Genomic DNA, 14536 nt, shown 5'->3' with positions numbered 1-14536 from the left:
TTTAAATATATATCACAAAAATAGCAAACTAAAGCTAGTTGTCTCTTTAAATTTGAATTTACTATTTAACTCCCATGCAGAATTTTACAAGCTGCTCACACAATGACATGAAACTTGTTAATATGGTTTGAAGCAACACATTAAAAAAATGGGAAAACGGGCCAAAACGTAACGTTTTCCTACTATGCATTTTCCAAAATAAATGAAAGAAAAAAACCACAATTTTAGTTTCTGTCAGGCAGACGAGGCCTTTACCTGAACCCTAGGAACAAAAGGCGTTGTTCTTCTACTAAGGCTTTGGCTCTGGTAAGCAAAATTAAAGAAAAAGCAGTAAAACAAAACCAAAAAGGACAACACACTGGAAACTAAAAGACCAAAAGTAAAAACAAAGACATACAACTATTACTTTAAACACAGCTTTACACCAAAGACATAGTTATCTAAAACAAACTACTTTAATGCAGTGCATAAATTAAATCTGCATATATGTTACTGAACCATGTCAAAACTCTGTGGTGAAATCTTGACCTTACTGAAGTCAATGGAAGTTTTGCCATTGACTTCAACAAAGCCAGGATTTCACCCTGTATGTCTGTTTACTGATTACACTTACAGCAGATTAAGAAATAATATTAACTAAAGCAAAAAATGAGTATAGTGTGAATTAAAAGTGGGGTAGAAAATGTTAATTCAGCCTGGATATCTTTGTCAGAAACATTAAAGTGTGCACTGAGAGGCTAAAAACATATATCTAAACTAACATAGTTCAGATGTTGTCAACTACACTTGCTTTACAATGTAAAGCAATATCAGGTTTTTTTCCCTTTTCCACAGTTTAAAGTAGCATTTTTACTGGCAGCCCTCATACATGCTGTAGCAACCCTTAAACTGAAGTTGGAGCATCTGAATATTAGAAGTGGGGAAAAGGTGCAATAATGTATTTCCATTCCTTACCAGTCATGACAGGAATGACACATGGTATATACAGAAAACTCTTGCATGAAATGAGTTCTGAAAAATTTAGCAATAATTAGGAATGTGACCATTCTGTCAACTTATTCATACTGAGTAGTACCTTACTCTGCAAGTATCCCCAGGGATTTCAATGAGACTAATCACAGAGTAAGGTATTATACAATGGGATAGATAGGGCTGTGCAGGGAAATAAGAAAGTCCCATTCACTCCATTGGTTGGCCTTGCTAAGACTGTTGCTCTACCACATGGTGAAGAAAGGAGGGACTAATTTGCATAGTATTCCCTCCTGTAATAAAGTGGGCAGACAAAGAGTGGAGAAGGGCAGAGAGTGGAAGGGTAGCTTTACTTGCTGGCCATATGCACAAGAAGGAATAAGCTGCACCATGAAAAGGAGAAAAGAAACTTAGTCTCACACCAGAGCAAGGAGGAGCATAAGAGGAGTTGTGATTCTCTCAGGGTACATCTACATTGGAGCTAGAAGTATAATTTCCAACTGATTTTAGACATATGTGCATCAGCTTTGATGGAGCTGCCATGATAAAAATAGAAGTGTAGCTGTGGCAGCGTGAGTGGTAGGACATGATTTCAAGGTCTTTGTGATTCTCCTACATTGTAACAACTTTAAAAAAAATTGAGTTCCTCTATTACAGGTCTTCTCCAATGTCTTTAGCATAACAGACTGGTCACCTAAAAGAGATTGAACCGCTCCTACAATGAACTGAAACCCTTGACTCTCACTCACGGCAGCAGGAACTGAAAGCAGCAATGCTCATCACTTCGCAGGTTTGGTTGGGCCCTAGGTTAACAATGGAATCCATCACTTATTCTCCTTAAACAATCTTACACATTACCATACGCCATTAAAGAACAATTTCAAAACATGAAACAGTCTTTGTTAGAACAGGTTTTGTTTTTTAAAGTAATGTCGCTTCCAAAAATAAACCAACCATTAAAAAACCCCAATGTGTTCTAGTTTTTTTCCCCTTCTTTCACAGAACCAATCAAATCTCTTCTCCTTCTACAAACATACAGTCTATGTACATCATTATGACTATTGCATCTATCGATCCCCTATATAGTATGCCACAGAAGTTAATTTGTGATGGAATATGCCTTTGTTATAACGTTTTTAACAGCTGAATATACATGGTCTATATAATGAGGTGCATAGAGATATAATGAAGTTCAATTGTATAGGCAAATAATCATATACTTTATACATGAAAGATACCTCTTTTTTGCAGTGCTACTCTATTTGGTGCGAAAGTGAGTAAATGTGATTTTTCATATCTACTCATTTATGAGTTCTAAAGAGATTTTTTTCATTCTCTGATTCTAACCACTGCAGTATTGTCTCCAAGCTATTCTTTTCATGCAGCACTGAAGAAATAGCCAGAATTTAGTAATGAAGCAAACAGTACCAAGGCTCAGGGTTGCAGGAACAATTTTTATAGTGAGGGCACTGAGAGCCATAGAACCAAACTGCAAACCCTGTATATAATGAGAATCAACTCATTAGACACTACCAACACATTCCCCATCCCTCCAAAAAACACACACTAAAGATTTTCTTACTTTTGTTTGGGAATTAATGTATTGGGAGCAAAGTTAAATGTATAAAGTTAGGAACCTAACTCCACATTTAGACACCTAAATAATTGGCCTTTTTTTCTAAGGTGCCAAGTAGTCAGGACTTTTATTAACTTCAACAGGAATTGTGGATGCTCACCCTTTTTTGAAAATCTTGGGTACCTACCTTTAGTTACCTAATTCTGAACATTGTGGCCAAGGAATACAGCAAGTTATGGGCTCGGGCAGCCTTGTTTGGTTTTACATTTCCAAGGCCAAAATAAACCTCCAGACTTTTAGCATTGCCCAGCTACACAAACATATACACAAAATCCCACCTACACTGATGCCAAAATATATGTGAGGGCACACAAAATTTCACCCTCAGCATTTTAAAAATATTGTACACATAGATCCATGCAGGAAGCTAGCATCAGGCATAGCCAAAGTATATATGAGGAAAATGAAATCCTGTCCACAACACTGCCAAAATACATATAATAGCATGCAGGAAATCAACCCCATATCAGTACTTATGCTGTTGTGGGGCCAGTTTAATGTGTCCTGTTATGAGCATTTTTGCTGGAAAGACAAGCAGTAAACCAGCCTTAAGACAGCAAAAATATATATTGTAGTCCCAAAATACTACCAATAACAGAACTTTTAAAAGTATGTAGTGGAGTTTAGATAAGCACACACAAATAGATATGTATCAAAACTACGCACATCTCTAACAGAACTATAGAGTCCTCCATCAATCCCAGCAGTCCTTTGTTACAGCACATCCTACAAAACACTAACTACCCGAACAATATTTGATAGTGTCTCCTGGTGTGGGAGGCGAAGCAGCCTACTACATCCTCCCAGAATTTACTGAGAGCAAACAGGAGGCCTTCAACCCTTACATCAGCCACACCACCAGGAGCTCATTCACCTGCACATCTATTAATATAATATATGCCATCATGTGCCAGCAATGCCCCTCTGCCATGTACATTGGCCAAACCGGACTGTCACTACACAAAAGAATAAATGGACACGAATCAGACATAAAAAATGGTAACATCCATAAGCCAGTAGGAGAGCACTTCAGTCTCCCAGGACACTCTGTAGCTGACTTGAAAGTTGCCATACTTCAACAAAAAATCTTCAAAAACAGACTTCAGCGAGAAACTGCATAGCTGAAACTCATATGCAAACTCGACACAATCAGACTGGGTCTGAATAGGGACTTGGAATGGTTATCTCATTACAAGAAGTAATTGTCACCGTTCACACATTCTCACCTTCTAATTAATGGTTGTGAATAGGTCTCATCTACCCTAACTGAACTGACTTTGTTAGCACTTGCTCTCCCCATTGTTATGTTTCTCACCCTTGGATGTATATATATTACTCCTATCTGTGGTTTCCACTTCATACATCTGACGAAGTGGGTTGCAGCCTACAGAAATTTGTTAGTCTTTAAGGTGCTACAGAACTCTCGTTGTTCAAACTAAACTTACGGATGAAAACAAAAGAAATGAAAGAAGACTTTTTATGATCCAAAGGGTTTGTCTGTCTCAAAGAAGGAAGAATTAAGGGGTTCCAGAAAAGGTTATATGAAAAACATTTGTGACAGAAAACTTTGTTTCTGCATGATGCATTGATAGCACATCAGTGAGCCCAAAGAGGGGAAACCTGGTGAAGATCTCTCTGAATTCTTCCTAATGCCATTTGGTTTTCTTTGAGGGAAAGATATTTTAAAAAGAAAATATTTAAAAGAACTAAAATAATTAAGATATTTAAATGCAGAGATTGAAAATAAAATTCATTAAAAAATAGGTAAATGTTGACCCTGGGTAATATGCCTTTTTGACATTTATTTTTCTTTTGATGATTTCTGCAGTTGCAGTGCTTAAATCAGACCATATCTCTAGATCCCCTAATATTAGCTCATAAACATCCTGCGTGTCCATTATCTCAAAGTGTGACATCATACCAATCTGGAGAATAAACAGAATTACTCCCTTCTCCTGAAAAATCTCATCTTAAACCTGTGCCAATTTTGTATTTAAGATACAGAGGGCAGAGAGATGGGGATTCTGGAATTAGGAAAGCCAGGAAATCACTCTTGGTTTGTCCCCTGCTTTGAGGCTGTAACAAGCCCCAGAACATTTTTGCTTTTCTACATATAACTGGCTAACTCCTTTTTTTATTTAGGTTTTCATTATGTTTTGCAGTGCTTGAAAAGTTATTCTATATATTAATCCTCAAATAAAGTTTCATATTTGTACCTTTGATAGCCCAAGTTAGTGTCCCTTTGTTCTTGTATTTTAAACTAGAGCAAAGAGCTTTGCAGTCTCTACACTTACTAATTCATCTACATTGAGGCTATCTAAATCTCACTTTTCCAAATAATACAGTCTCGCAGAGTAATTCAACAGCAAAGAAGTACAGGAAATTAAAGAAAAATCGTTACAGATGGTTGGACTCTTGAGCAAAACGAATAATGTTTCATCCAAAACTAAAGAGTAGCAGAAAAGACTACTGATCACATTGGAAACATAGTCACTCCCCTCATCTCTACATACCATTGCATCAGTTGTGAGAATTTTATGAACACATTCTTTAGATTCTCTATGTATTTTTATACTGCACTGATCATCTACCTATAAATTTTTTTAAAGAATATAAAGATGGGATGTGTTCAACATCGGCCTAACTCTGTTCCCACTGAAATTATGAGTAGCTTTACCATTAACTTTAGTGGACGTAGAGTTAGGCCATCACTGAGCACTTTTGAAAATTCCACCCTAGTGTTCCAAATGTCATACGAAGCATAAAAAGCCCCAAAACCTTTAGCTTAGTCCAAAAACCATCATTTCAGAGGATGTATTTGTGGATTCTTTGGATGAACTTTGGTCACAGTGAGGATGGGAGAAACGAAAGTGAGCACCATGAGCGATCAGTGGAAAGAACAATACTCTTTAAATTGGTGAGAACCTGAACCAAAATTTTCAAAGAGTGAATACTAGCTGAGTATATGGATATGTACCTGTGTGTGGCTTTTTGAAGTATTAACACACATGCATGTGGGGAAAATAATCTGTCAAATGCATGGGCAGGCATTATTGTTCAAAAAGTGTGTGCACTCAATTGCACAAATACAGCTGGAGGCTAGATTCAGGCACATTTGAAAATTTGGACCTATACATCTCAAAATATCACTTTGATAACTTGTTAGATATATATAAATTCCCAACAGATGATGAAAAGTATGCACTTAAAAAGTATGAGCTGCCTATACTGAGATACATGGCACTAAAGAAAAGAATTAGATTCTAACAAGAACTTTATTTTACAGCTAGCTGGTATTCTGCATAAACACTGCGTATGTTATAAAAAGCAATATGAGATGATTAAACAAATGTTTACATACTGAAAGTTGTCCAGACAAGAACTGTGGAACATCCCTCAACATGCCAGGACTCATGGGAGAAGTCACTGAAATAGACGGTCGGTCCATTTTTTGAGATTCAAATGAACTAGAACCTGAAATTACAAATAAATATAATTTATAAATAGTAACAGTTACCATTGGCATTGTGCTTTATAGACTCAAAGTTCTGTAAAATCATTATTTTTGACATATTACAGTACATAATTACAGCCACACATACAATAAACTTGTGGTGAAAACTGGAACCTTATTTTAATATATTCAGAATGATCAAATAGCTCGCATGGGGAAGAGCAAAATGTAATAAAAAGTAAGCCATGAAAAGTCACCTCAAGCACATAGCATAAATAGCAAATTCCACTACTTATGACTGTGCGTTATGTTTATATGCTGAGCATCCTCAATTCCAACTGACTTCACCAGGAGTTGAGGGAACTCAGCATATTGCACAAGGTGCTCAGCTCCTATTAGAATCAGTCTCTAAACTTTTTTGCAAATTTTATAGAAATATTAGAATGCAGATGCTAGAGTTTGGGAATTTTAATCAAGCGGCTGCAAGGATTTCTGCAAAATGGCAGATAACATGCTTGTGATGTTACAAGTAGAGTAAAAGGAGGATATCCAAGTTATTATACAATGCAGGACACTGGATATTAATATCCCACATCTTGCAAAAAACATAATGGGTTTTATTGTAAGGGTTGGATCATCAGTGAAGAGTTATTGTAGGAGCTTGTTCACATTAAAACAATTAAATTTGTGCCACAACTTTAATTAGTAGTGTTTATCATAACAGCACAGCAAAAAAAAAACATAAAAAAATAACTCTGGCTTAAATCTGACACACCAGGTCTAACCCAAGGCACAAGTTCTTTTTTTCCCAAAATACTGGTTTGGTCAGTTATACGAATAATCTAAACAAAACAGAACTACGCTGATTTCAAAATATCCACCTACTAGGCCCCCAGTAACAAAAAAATTCATCAAAATTGTTTTGTTTAATAAGGTTACAGTTGAAATGCAAAAGAACAAAGGACAGAAAATTAAACATTAGAATTGACATTCAACCCTTTATGTATACTATTTACCATTGTGTTTTTCTATCTTTCTAATAAAGAGCAGCATGAGTCTATAACAGAATGTCTACCTTAACTTCAAATTTCCTGACTTTTGACAGTTTATTATTAAACAAAGAGAGATTAGATAGATAGATAAAATGGGTAGATGAGACAGATACATAAAGAGAGACAGAGAGAGACAAGAGTTACACTGAAAATAGACATCTTTTCAATTTGTGCTCACATAAGGGAGATTTAAGTTTTTCCTACCCAGAATATGAAACTTACTGGACTCCAGCTGTGCATGGGTACTGTCAGGTATTCTGGGAATATCCCTGTAAGCATGAAAAGTAGACAGTCTGATCCTTTATCTAACAATAGTATTAAAACTTCAGTCAACTATAACACATTTCAAATCAGCACATAATACTTTGAGAAAACCGTACACCTACTGGCTGTCCTCAGCCACAGGCAATATTTACTCTCCATTTTTTATGTGTATACATATAGTTCAAAGACAAGTAAAGGTCTATGTAACGACTGTTTAATGAATGTAGCTGAGAACCCATAAAATCAGAGATACAGTGGTTGAGTAAATAAAATGAAAGAAAAATAATCCAATCATTCCCAAGTTAAGCACAAATGAGAACTGTGAATGGTAGATTTTGTTGTGATGCTATAAATCATCTTAAACAAGTTGGACCCTTACCACTGGCTTTGTCAGTGTGTCCATTATTGGCAAATGGTCATGGCATTGATAAAATCTTACTCTTTCTATACAAGTGCATAATATTGTTTGACAACAGGACAAATAGACAGGAATAGCCTGAATATATTATCTTCTAGTAGGTGAGAACTATTGGCAACCAGTCTGGGTGTGAATACAGGTAATAAAAAACATACAGATCACAAATTAATTTATGTCCAAATAATGGTAAGGATTTGACTTGAATTCCCAAACTAGGATCTTCATTGTGCAGACTAACACGGCAGATAGAACTACTTGATACTGATGCATGTACCTACTACATGAGGCAAAATGTCATGTCAGATGCTGCTCCATGTACCAACATGACACTTTGAAGCACTGATATTCCAATGATTAAGTACCCCACTATGCCTACAGCACTCAGAGGTCTGTTCCCCTAACACGTATAATTTGTATCATATGATGTATTATATGATGGTAAGAACAAATACTTTCAAAAGCACTGTATGGATATTTGGACAAAAAAGGGTAAGATCAAGAGCTTCATCTGTGAGCCAGACTAAAAACAACATTTAAAGTAATTATTTATTTGTATTTAAATGTGTTTGGTTTTGTGTTTGTAAAAGGGAAAGTTCAGCATTAAAAAAATCCTTCTGGAAACGTCTGGTATCTGACACGTGTAAAACAAGTCTATGGTATGATTATCAAACACCTAATCTAGTAAAAAAAATGTGTATAGTCTTACCAAACACTTCTCAAAATATTACAGATAATTAGAAAGATACCCTTACTTAATGATGCAGGAATCTTTCTGAGTTCAGTGGCGCTGCAGTATCCAATAATCCAAATGCATCACAAGAGATGCAATTGGCACAATAAATCACAGTGGGAAGAAACTGTTGCAGTCTATCATGTTAGTAAGTAAATACCTATAAGGTACTTATTAAAGCTATTGTATACAAACATATTCAGGGTTTCACATATTCCACATCCATGATCTCCTGCTTGCCCCATGGCTCTGATTTGAGGTATAGAATCTAAGATGCCATTTTAAAAAAAGTATTTGTAGCACACACGGTTGTTAAGAAAACCTTGAAAACATGAACCAGTGTGAATGGATGAACGAATGTCTTCCTGAGTCTGTAGATATCTGAAAAAATAAACCAGATAAGTAGGAGTCTCCCATTCAGTCCTCTGATACCTATAGATTCCAAGTTTCGGGCAGCAATATGTGTGACATTTCTAATGGATGAGAGTAACTAATTTTCCTCACCCATCCTGCCCCGCCAGTGGAGCTGCAAAAAACTTGGCAGCTGTGAATGGGGTAGGTATGTGTTGGAGAGTGTCTAGGTATCAGAATTTGGTAGGTGGCTGCTTGGGTATTTCTGGGATAGGTGGGAGGGTGGATCTGAAAGTTGGGGTAATTAGGTGTTGTCTGGAGGAGTACATCAGGGGTGGGGTTAATGAGGGGTTAGCAAGTGTTGGGGATTAAGGGAGGTTGAGAAGAGGTTAGCTGGGGTTAATAATAGACCCTTACACTTTTGTCCCCACCAGTATTTCCTTTCCTGTTGGATCCAGTAGGGAAGACAGTGAGTGGAGAAGCAAAAAGGCTACCTTGCTGCCTGTATAGCTGGCAGAACACCAGGCCCCTACAACTGAAAAGAACTATGGCGCTATCCCTGAAGCCCAGCTGGATATATGAGAATCCAGCTAGGCTGCAAGAATGCATCACAAAGCTGCCTCATGTAACATGTAAGATATGCAAAGATTTGCAAAGATCGAGCAGCCAGCCACCCACGGATGAAAGGCCGAGATCGTGGCCAGGTGGACCTTAACTGAAGCTATCGAAAGACCTTGATATTTAAGTGTAACAGGTAGTCCAAGATAAAAGGTATAGATTGCCTCTCCGGAGAAGTGCTTTTCTGCATGGACCAGATAGAGAACTTCTTCCATTTTGCTAAGTATGTAGCCCTAGTGGAGGTTTTTCTACTTCCCAGGAGGATCTCTTTGAATTGTTCTGAACGTTCCAGCTCCTTCGGGTTCAGCCACAGAGCTTCCATGCTGTAAGGTACAGGTCAGATGACGGAGGCAGCTGTGATCTTGAGTGATCAAGTCTGGCACTAGTGGAAGGCTGATAGGAGTCTCTACTGACAACTCAAGAAGCCTGGTGTACTAATGTTGGTGTGGTCAAGCTGGGCCTACCAAGACTATTATAGACCTGACCTCTCCTGACCTTTAGAAGAACTTTGTGGACCGGAGTATGGGGGAAATATCCATGGGATGAGGAAGGCATCCACCATCGGTTCTAGACTGAGATTCTGGAAGGAACAGAACTATGTGCACTTCCTGTTGAATTCCATTGTGAATAGGTCTATCTGGGGAATCCCACACGTCTGGAAGTTGCTGTTTGCCACATCTGGGCAGAGAGACCACCCATGGGCAGATATCAATCTGCTGAGATAGTCCGCCAGCATGTTCTGAGATACCGGTAAGTGCAAGGCTTCTATATGTGTCGCGTGAGCTATGAAGAAGTGCCAAAGATCAAGGAGGAGCAAGCACCACACTGTCTATTTATATAGAACATTGTTGTTGTGTTGTCCTTACTGCAACACATTTGCCTTTCAGATAAGCACGGAAGGCTTGACAGGCTAGTCACATTGCTCTGAGCTCTCTTACATTGATGTGGGCAGCAAGATCTTCTTGTGACCATAGACCTTGGGTCCTGAGGTGGCCTAGATGAGCTCCCCAACCTGTGTCCAAAGCATCAGTCACCAGGATCAGGACCTGAGAATGGGACTGGTCTAGCCATCAGTGGAGTGTCTCCAATACTGATGCCGGGGATTGATATTACTTTGTCTATGCAATCCCAGGATGGTCAGTAAATTGAGGCAAGCCATGCCTGCAGAGGTCTGAGGCATAGTCTGGCATCTTAAATCCAGTAAGTACAAGCTTCTAAGTGGTCCAACAGTCTCAGGCAGTTTCTGACAGTGATCATGGGGTGTTGTTTCCATTCTTTTATGATGGAGCATATGGTTCAGAACTGTGAAGGCCCTGGCTTGGTTTGAGTCCGTGATTACCCCTATATATTCTATCTTTTGTGTGGAAGTCAGTACTGACTTTTTTACATTGATCAGAAGGCCCAGTCTGGCAACATCAGTTTTATGAATCCTATGTCTGATTCTACCTATTGTCTGGATCGTCCAATCATCAAATTGCCTTTGATCAACCAATCATCTATGTATGGGTAGACCTGTATTTTCCACCTTCTGAGGAACACAGCCACCACCGGCATGCATTTTGTGAAGACTCTGGGGGCTGCTGAGAGACCGAACGGCAGTACTGTAAACTGGTAGTGTGATTGGTTGACCACGAAACGGAGAAATTTTCTGTGTCTTGGGATGATTGACATGTGGAAATATGCATCTTTCAGATTGAGGGCAGTGTACCAATCTCCTGGATCCAGAGAGGGGATGATTGATGCCAGGGAGATCTTTCGGAAACTCAACTTCTTCATGTATCTGTTAAAGTTTCTCAATTCTAGAATCAATCTGAGACCGTCCTCGGCTTTTGGGATTAGGAAGTACTATGAGTAGAAGCCCTTTCCCCTTAGCTCTGGAGAAACCTCTTCCACCACTCGCACTTTTAGGAGTTGCTACACTTCTTGAATCAGCAGTTGCTCGTGAGAAGGGTTCCTGAAGAGGGACAGGGAGGGTGGGGAACATGAGGAAGGGAGGGAGCTGAATTGGATAGAATATTCCAGTTCTATCATGCGTAGTGCCCAGCGGTTTGCCATAATTTGAGCCCACTCATGGTAGAAGTGGGACAAGTTGTTCGAAATAATAGGGATGGAGGATCCAAGATGTGGGTTGGTACACTGTCCCCAGGCACACTGTTTCGGCCCTGGGGGTTGTTTCACTGAGCACCAACCATGGCCGGATAAAGCCTGATAAGGTCTCCTTCTATTGTTCCTGCCCCTTTTACAATCAAAGTCCTTTCTTTGCTGAGGCTGGTAGAAGTGTGGGAATATTTGAGGCTTATAATACCTCCTCTGGGGTGTTGGTGTATGTAGACCCATGACTTGAGGGTCTGTCTTTTGAGTCAGTCTGATTGAAAATAATGAGTGGCCCTCCAAAGGGAGATCCTGCGCACTCTGTTGGACATTCTGAGGGAGGCCCAATGCCTCTAACCATGAGATGCGGCGCGTTGCTACTGCTGAGGCCATAGTACAGGCTGCTGCGTTGGATGCGTTGGATCTTGTGGTATCAGGTGCTCTATTTCTGCCTCAGTGCCCACGGCCTCAAGCTTGGTGCCCGTACTGGTGACGAATTCGGTGCTGTTTCTGTGTTCAAGATCATACTCGATACCGGTATCAGCTTCAGGTCGTGAAAAGGTCTCTTCCTGGGTTTGGTGGTACCTGCTTTCTGATGCCAGGGACAGAGACTGACCTGACTGGGGCGCCTGGGCTTGGTGAAAGGCCCATGTGGTCCAAAAGGGCCACTGAATTGGGATCTGCCATTGTGGGGGCCATGGCATGGGGAAGGAGTGAGCCATCTCTTGGCTTCGGTATCCCACTTTGTCCAGGTGCTGAATCCTCTGTGAGGTATAGGATTCCACCTCAGAGTTGGATCCTGAGTGTTCACTCCTAGGGGACCAAGGGGGTGTGGTGCCCCTCAGTCTTGGTGAGCGATACCAGGGTGATGGCTGGCAGGACATCATCACCGACTTCCCTTTTGAAGGCACCACATGCTGTCTCGGTACCGGGGTTTCTACTTCCATTGATCTTCAGCGAGTTTGTGGCAGTGGCAGCACAGTTCTTTCAATGAGCTACCTGGACGCTTTGAAGGTCTCTGGAGTGGATGCAGCTGGAAGTCCTCCTCCTCCAATTCCCTAGCTGTGGAGCTCATCAGCACTGGACTCAACATACCCCTCTCTGGGGCTGGAGTCAATGGTGCCACGGCCACAGGAATGATGCCTCAGTGGTCCGACATGGGTCGCACTCCACTAGCACTCTTGTACCCCGATGGTCTAGGCATGGGCAAGCGACTCTGTCTGTTTTCATCTGTTTCTTCTTAGGGACAGGGGATGGAATCTAGTGAGAAGAGTACAACTATAATCCAGTTTTGGTCTCAAATCCCAAACTGTACCTAAATCTAATTTGGATCTAGATCCCAACACAGCTTCCTTGGCCTACCTGTCAATGAGACAGAGAATTAATCATATGAGGGCCAAGTAAGTACTTCCAAAGGGAAACCAAGCATTCTGAATTAGCACTTCACCTACAAACGCACTCAGATTAGCCACTGGAGTGCTGGGGATGAAATACCGCATCTCCTCCAACAGGACTGCAGTAACACACCTTTTCTGGGGAAAGACAGTAGGAGTCCAGCATGCAGAGCTCAGTTTTTCAGCCAGTGGAACAAACTGTTGCTGACATGGAGAAGGAGAGCGGCTTGAGAGCCTACATCATCTTCCTAATGCAATTACAGAAAAACTGTTCTGGTGAGGACACGTGATGTCAGGGTCAACAAGAGGACATCATGCAGAGAAGGAACAGCACAGAGGAGATGGAGCACAGGGAAGAGAGGTGGGGAAAAGACACACAATGAAGGGAGAGCACAAAAAGAAAAAATGAAACAAATTACTACCACCATGAACTATATTGCTAATTGAAAAGAAACTGAGAAATAAAATTTACTTCTGTCTGACAAAATGTGAATCCTCCCCATCTAAAAAAGTGTGCATGTTAGTATGTGCCTTATCATTATTATCATTTGTATAGCTTCCCAAAGTGTCCTAGCTGTTTTACAACAAATAGAAAGATGTGGTCCTTGCCTTTTGCAGTCTAACGTATATGTAAGAGATATTCTCCCACCCTACAGACAAGATAGACATTAAAATCTTTGATCATTACTAAATAAAGCTTTAACACTTCAGACCAAAATATCCTCAAATAAAAGCCATACAAATACTGTAACATGAAACTGAACCCATATGGAAATATCCCAACTGAAATATCAAACCAAATTACATTTTTGTTGGAATTTTGGTTATTCATCACCATGATATTCAGATATCACTAATCTGTAATTTGTAGCTAGAGGAATTTTGTAATTATAAATACATAACATTAAAGTGATTCAGAACCAAAGTCATATCATCAGACACATAGGGCTATATGCAATAACATTAGATTCAATATTAATTATGCAAAGCCAGACACCTAGAGAGAGGAAATAAATTAGGGAGATATCTTCACAGCCATGTGAAATAATTCATATACTACTGGGACCCAAAGGCTAGGAAAAATATAAACATAATAGAGAAAATAAAAAGGGCGAAGAAAATGATACAAGCACAAGAGAAGACAACTTATATGGAGAAAACGAGGGAGATACGTTTATGGAGTCTAGGAAAAGGAGGACATCACCATCTGTAAAGATCTTCAAGGAATTATATAAATGAAGGAAGGGAATTATTCACAGTCTCTGAAGACAATAAAGCAAAGAGAAATGGCCTGAAGCTAAGGAAGAAAATGTTTAGGCTGGATATTAGGCAATAAGTCTCAAAGGTAAGAGCAATTAGGCAATCAAGTACAATCAATAGGAGGTGGGAGAACAGTTTAAATAAGACATTAGTGTTAATTATGTAGTGACCTGACACATTACGTCTTTAAGCGGGATGGGGGGTGAGGGGCAATTCATATGGCTGGCCCAATGAAGGAAACGGGGCTTTATGGCAGAGGGGGAGTCAAACAGCTGCAAAAAGAGAGAAGGGGTGACACA

The 14536-nt window shown here is 39.7% G+C and overlaps 1 protein-coding gene across 16 annotated transcripts in view; it reads right to left on the bottom strand.

Moving 5' to 3' along the window:
• RIMS2 (regulating synaptic membrane exocytosis 2) overlaps window positions 1-14536 on the bottom strand; it is a 738692-nt gene that overhangs the window by 273199 nt on the left and 450957 nt on the right. For 12 of the 16 annotated variants that reach the window (XM_067537364.1, XM_067537356.1, XM_067537365.1 and 9 more), the window contains exons 7-8: window positions 7334-7380; window positions 5967-6079 (exon numbers count right to left, since the gene is read on the bottom strand). In XM_067537364.1, the coding sequence (XP_067393465.1) occupies window positions 5967-6079; window positions 7334-7380 (160 nt within the window). Of the gene's footprint in view, window positions 1-255; window positions 304-5966; window positions 6080-7333; window positions 7381-14536 lie in introns of all 16 variants that reach the window. The other 4 variants (XM_067537355.1, XM_067537367.1, XM_067537370.1 and 1 more) reach the window with 1 other exon arrangement.

Source organism: Emydura macquarii, unplaced genomic scaffold (genome assembly GCF_026122565.2).
Source record: "Emydura macquarii macquarii isolate MOO-44397 ecotype Brisbane River unplaced genomic scaffold, CSIRO-AGI_Emac_v2 contig_383, whole genome shotgun sequence".
NCBI lineage: Eukaryota > Metazoa > Chordata > Testudines > Chelidae > Emydura > Emydura macquarii.
Note: the sequence above shows the minus strand (reverse complement) of the source record. Positions and strands in the feature narration are given on the sequence as shown.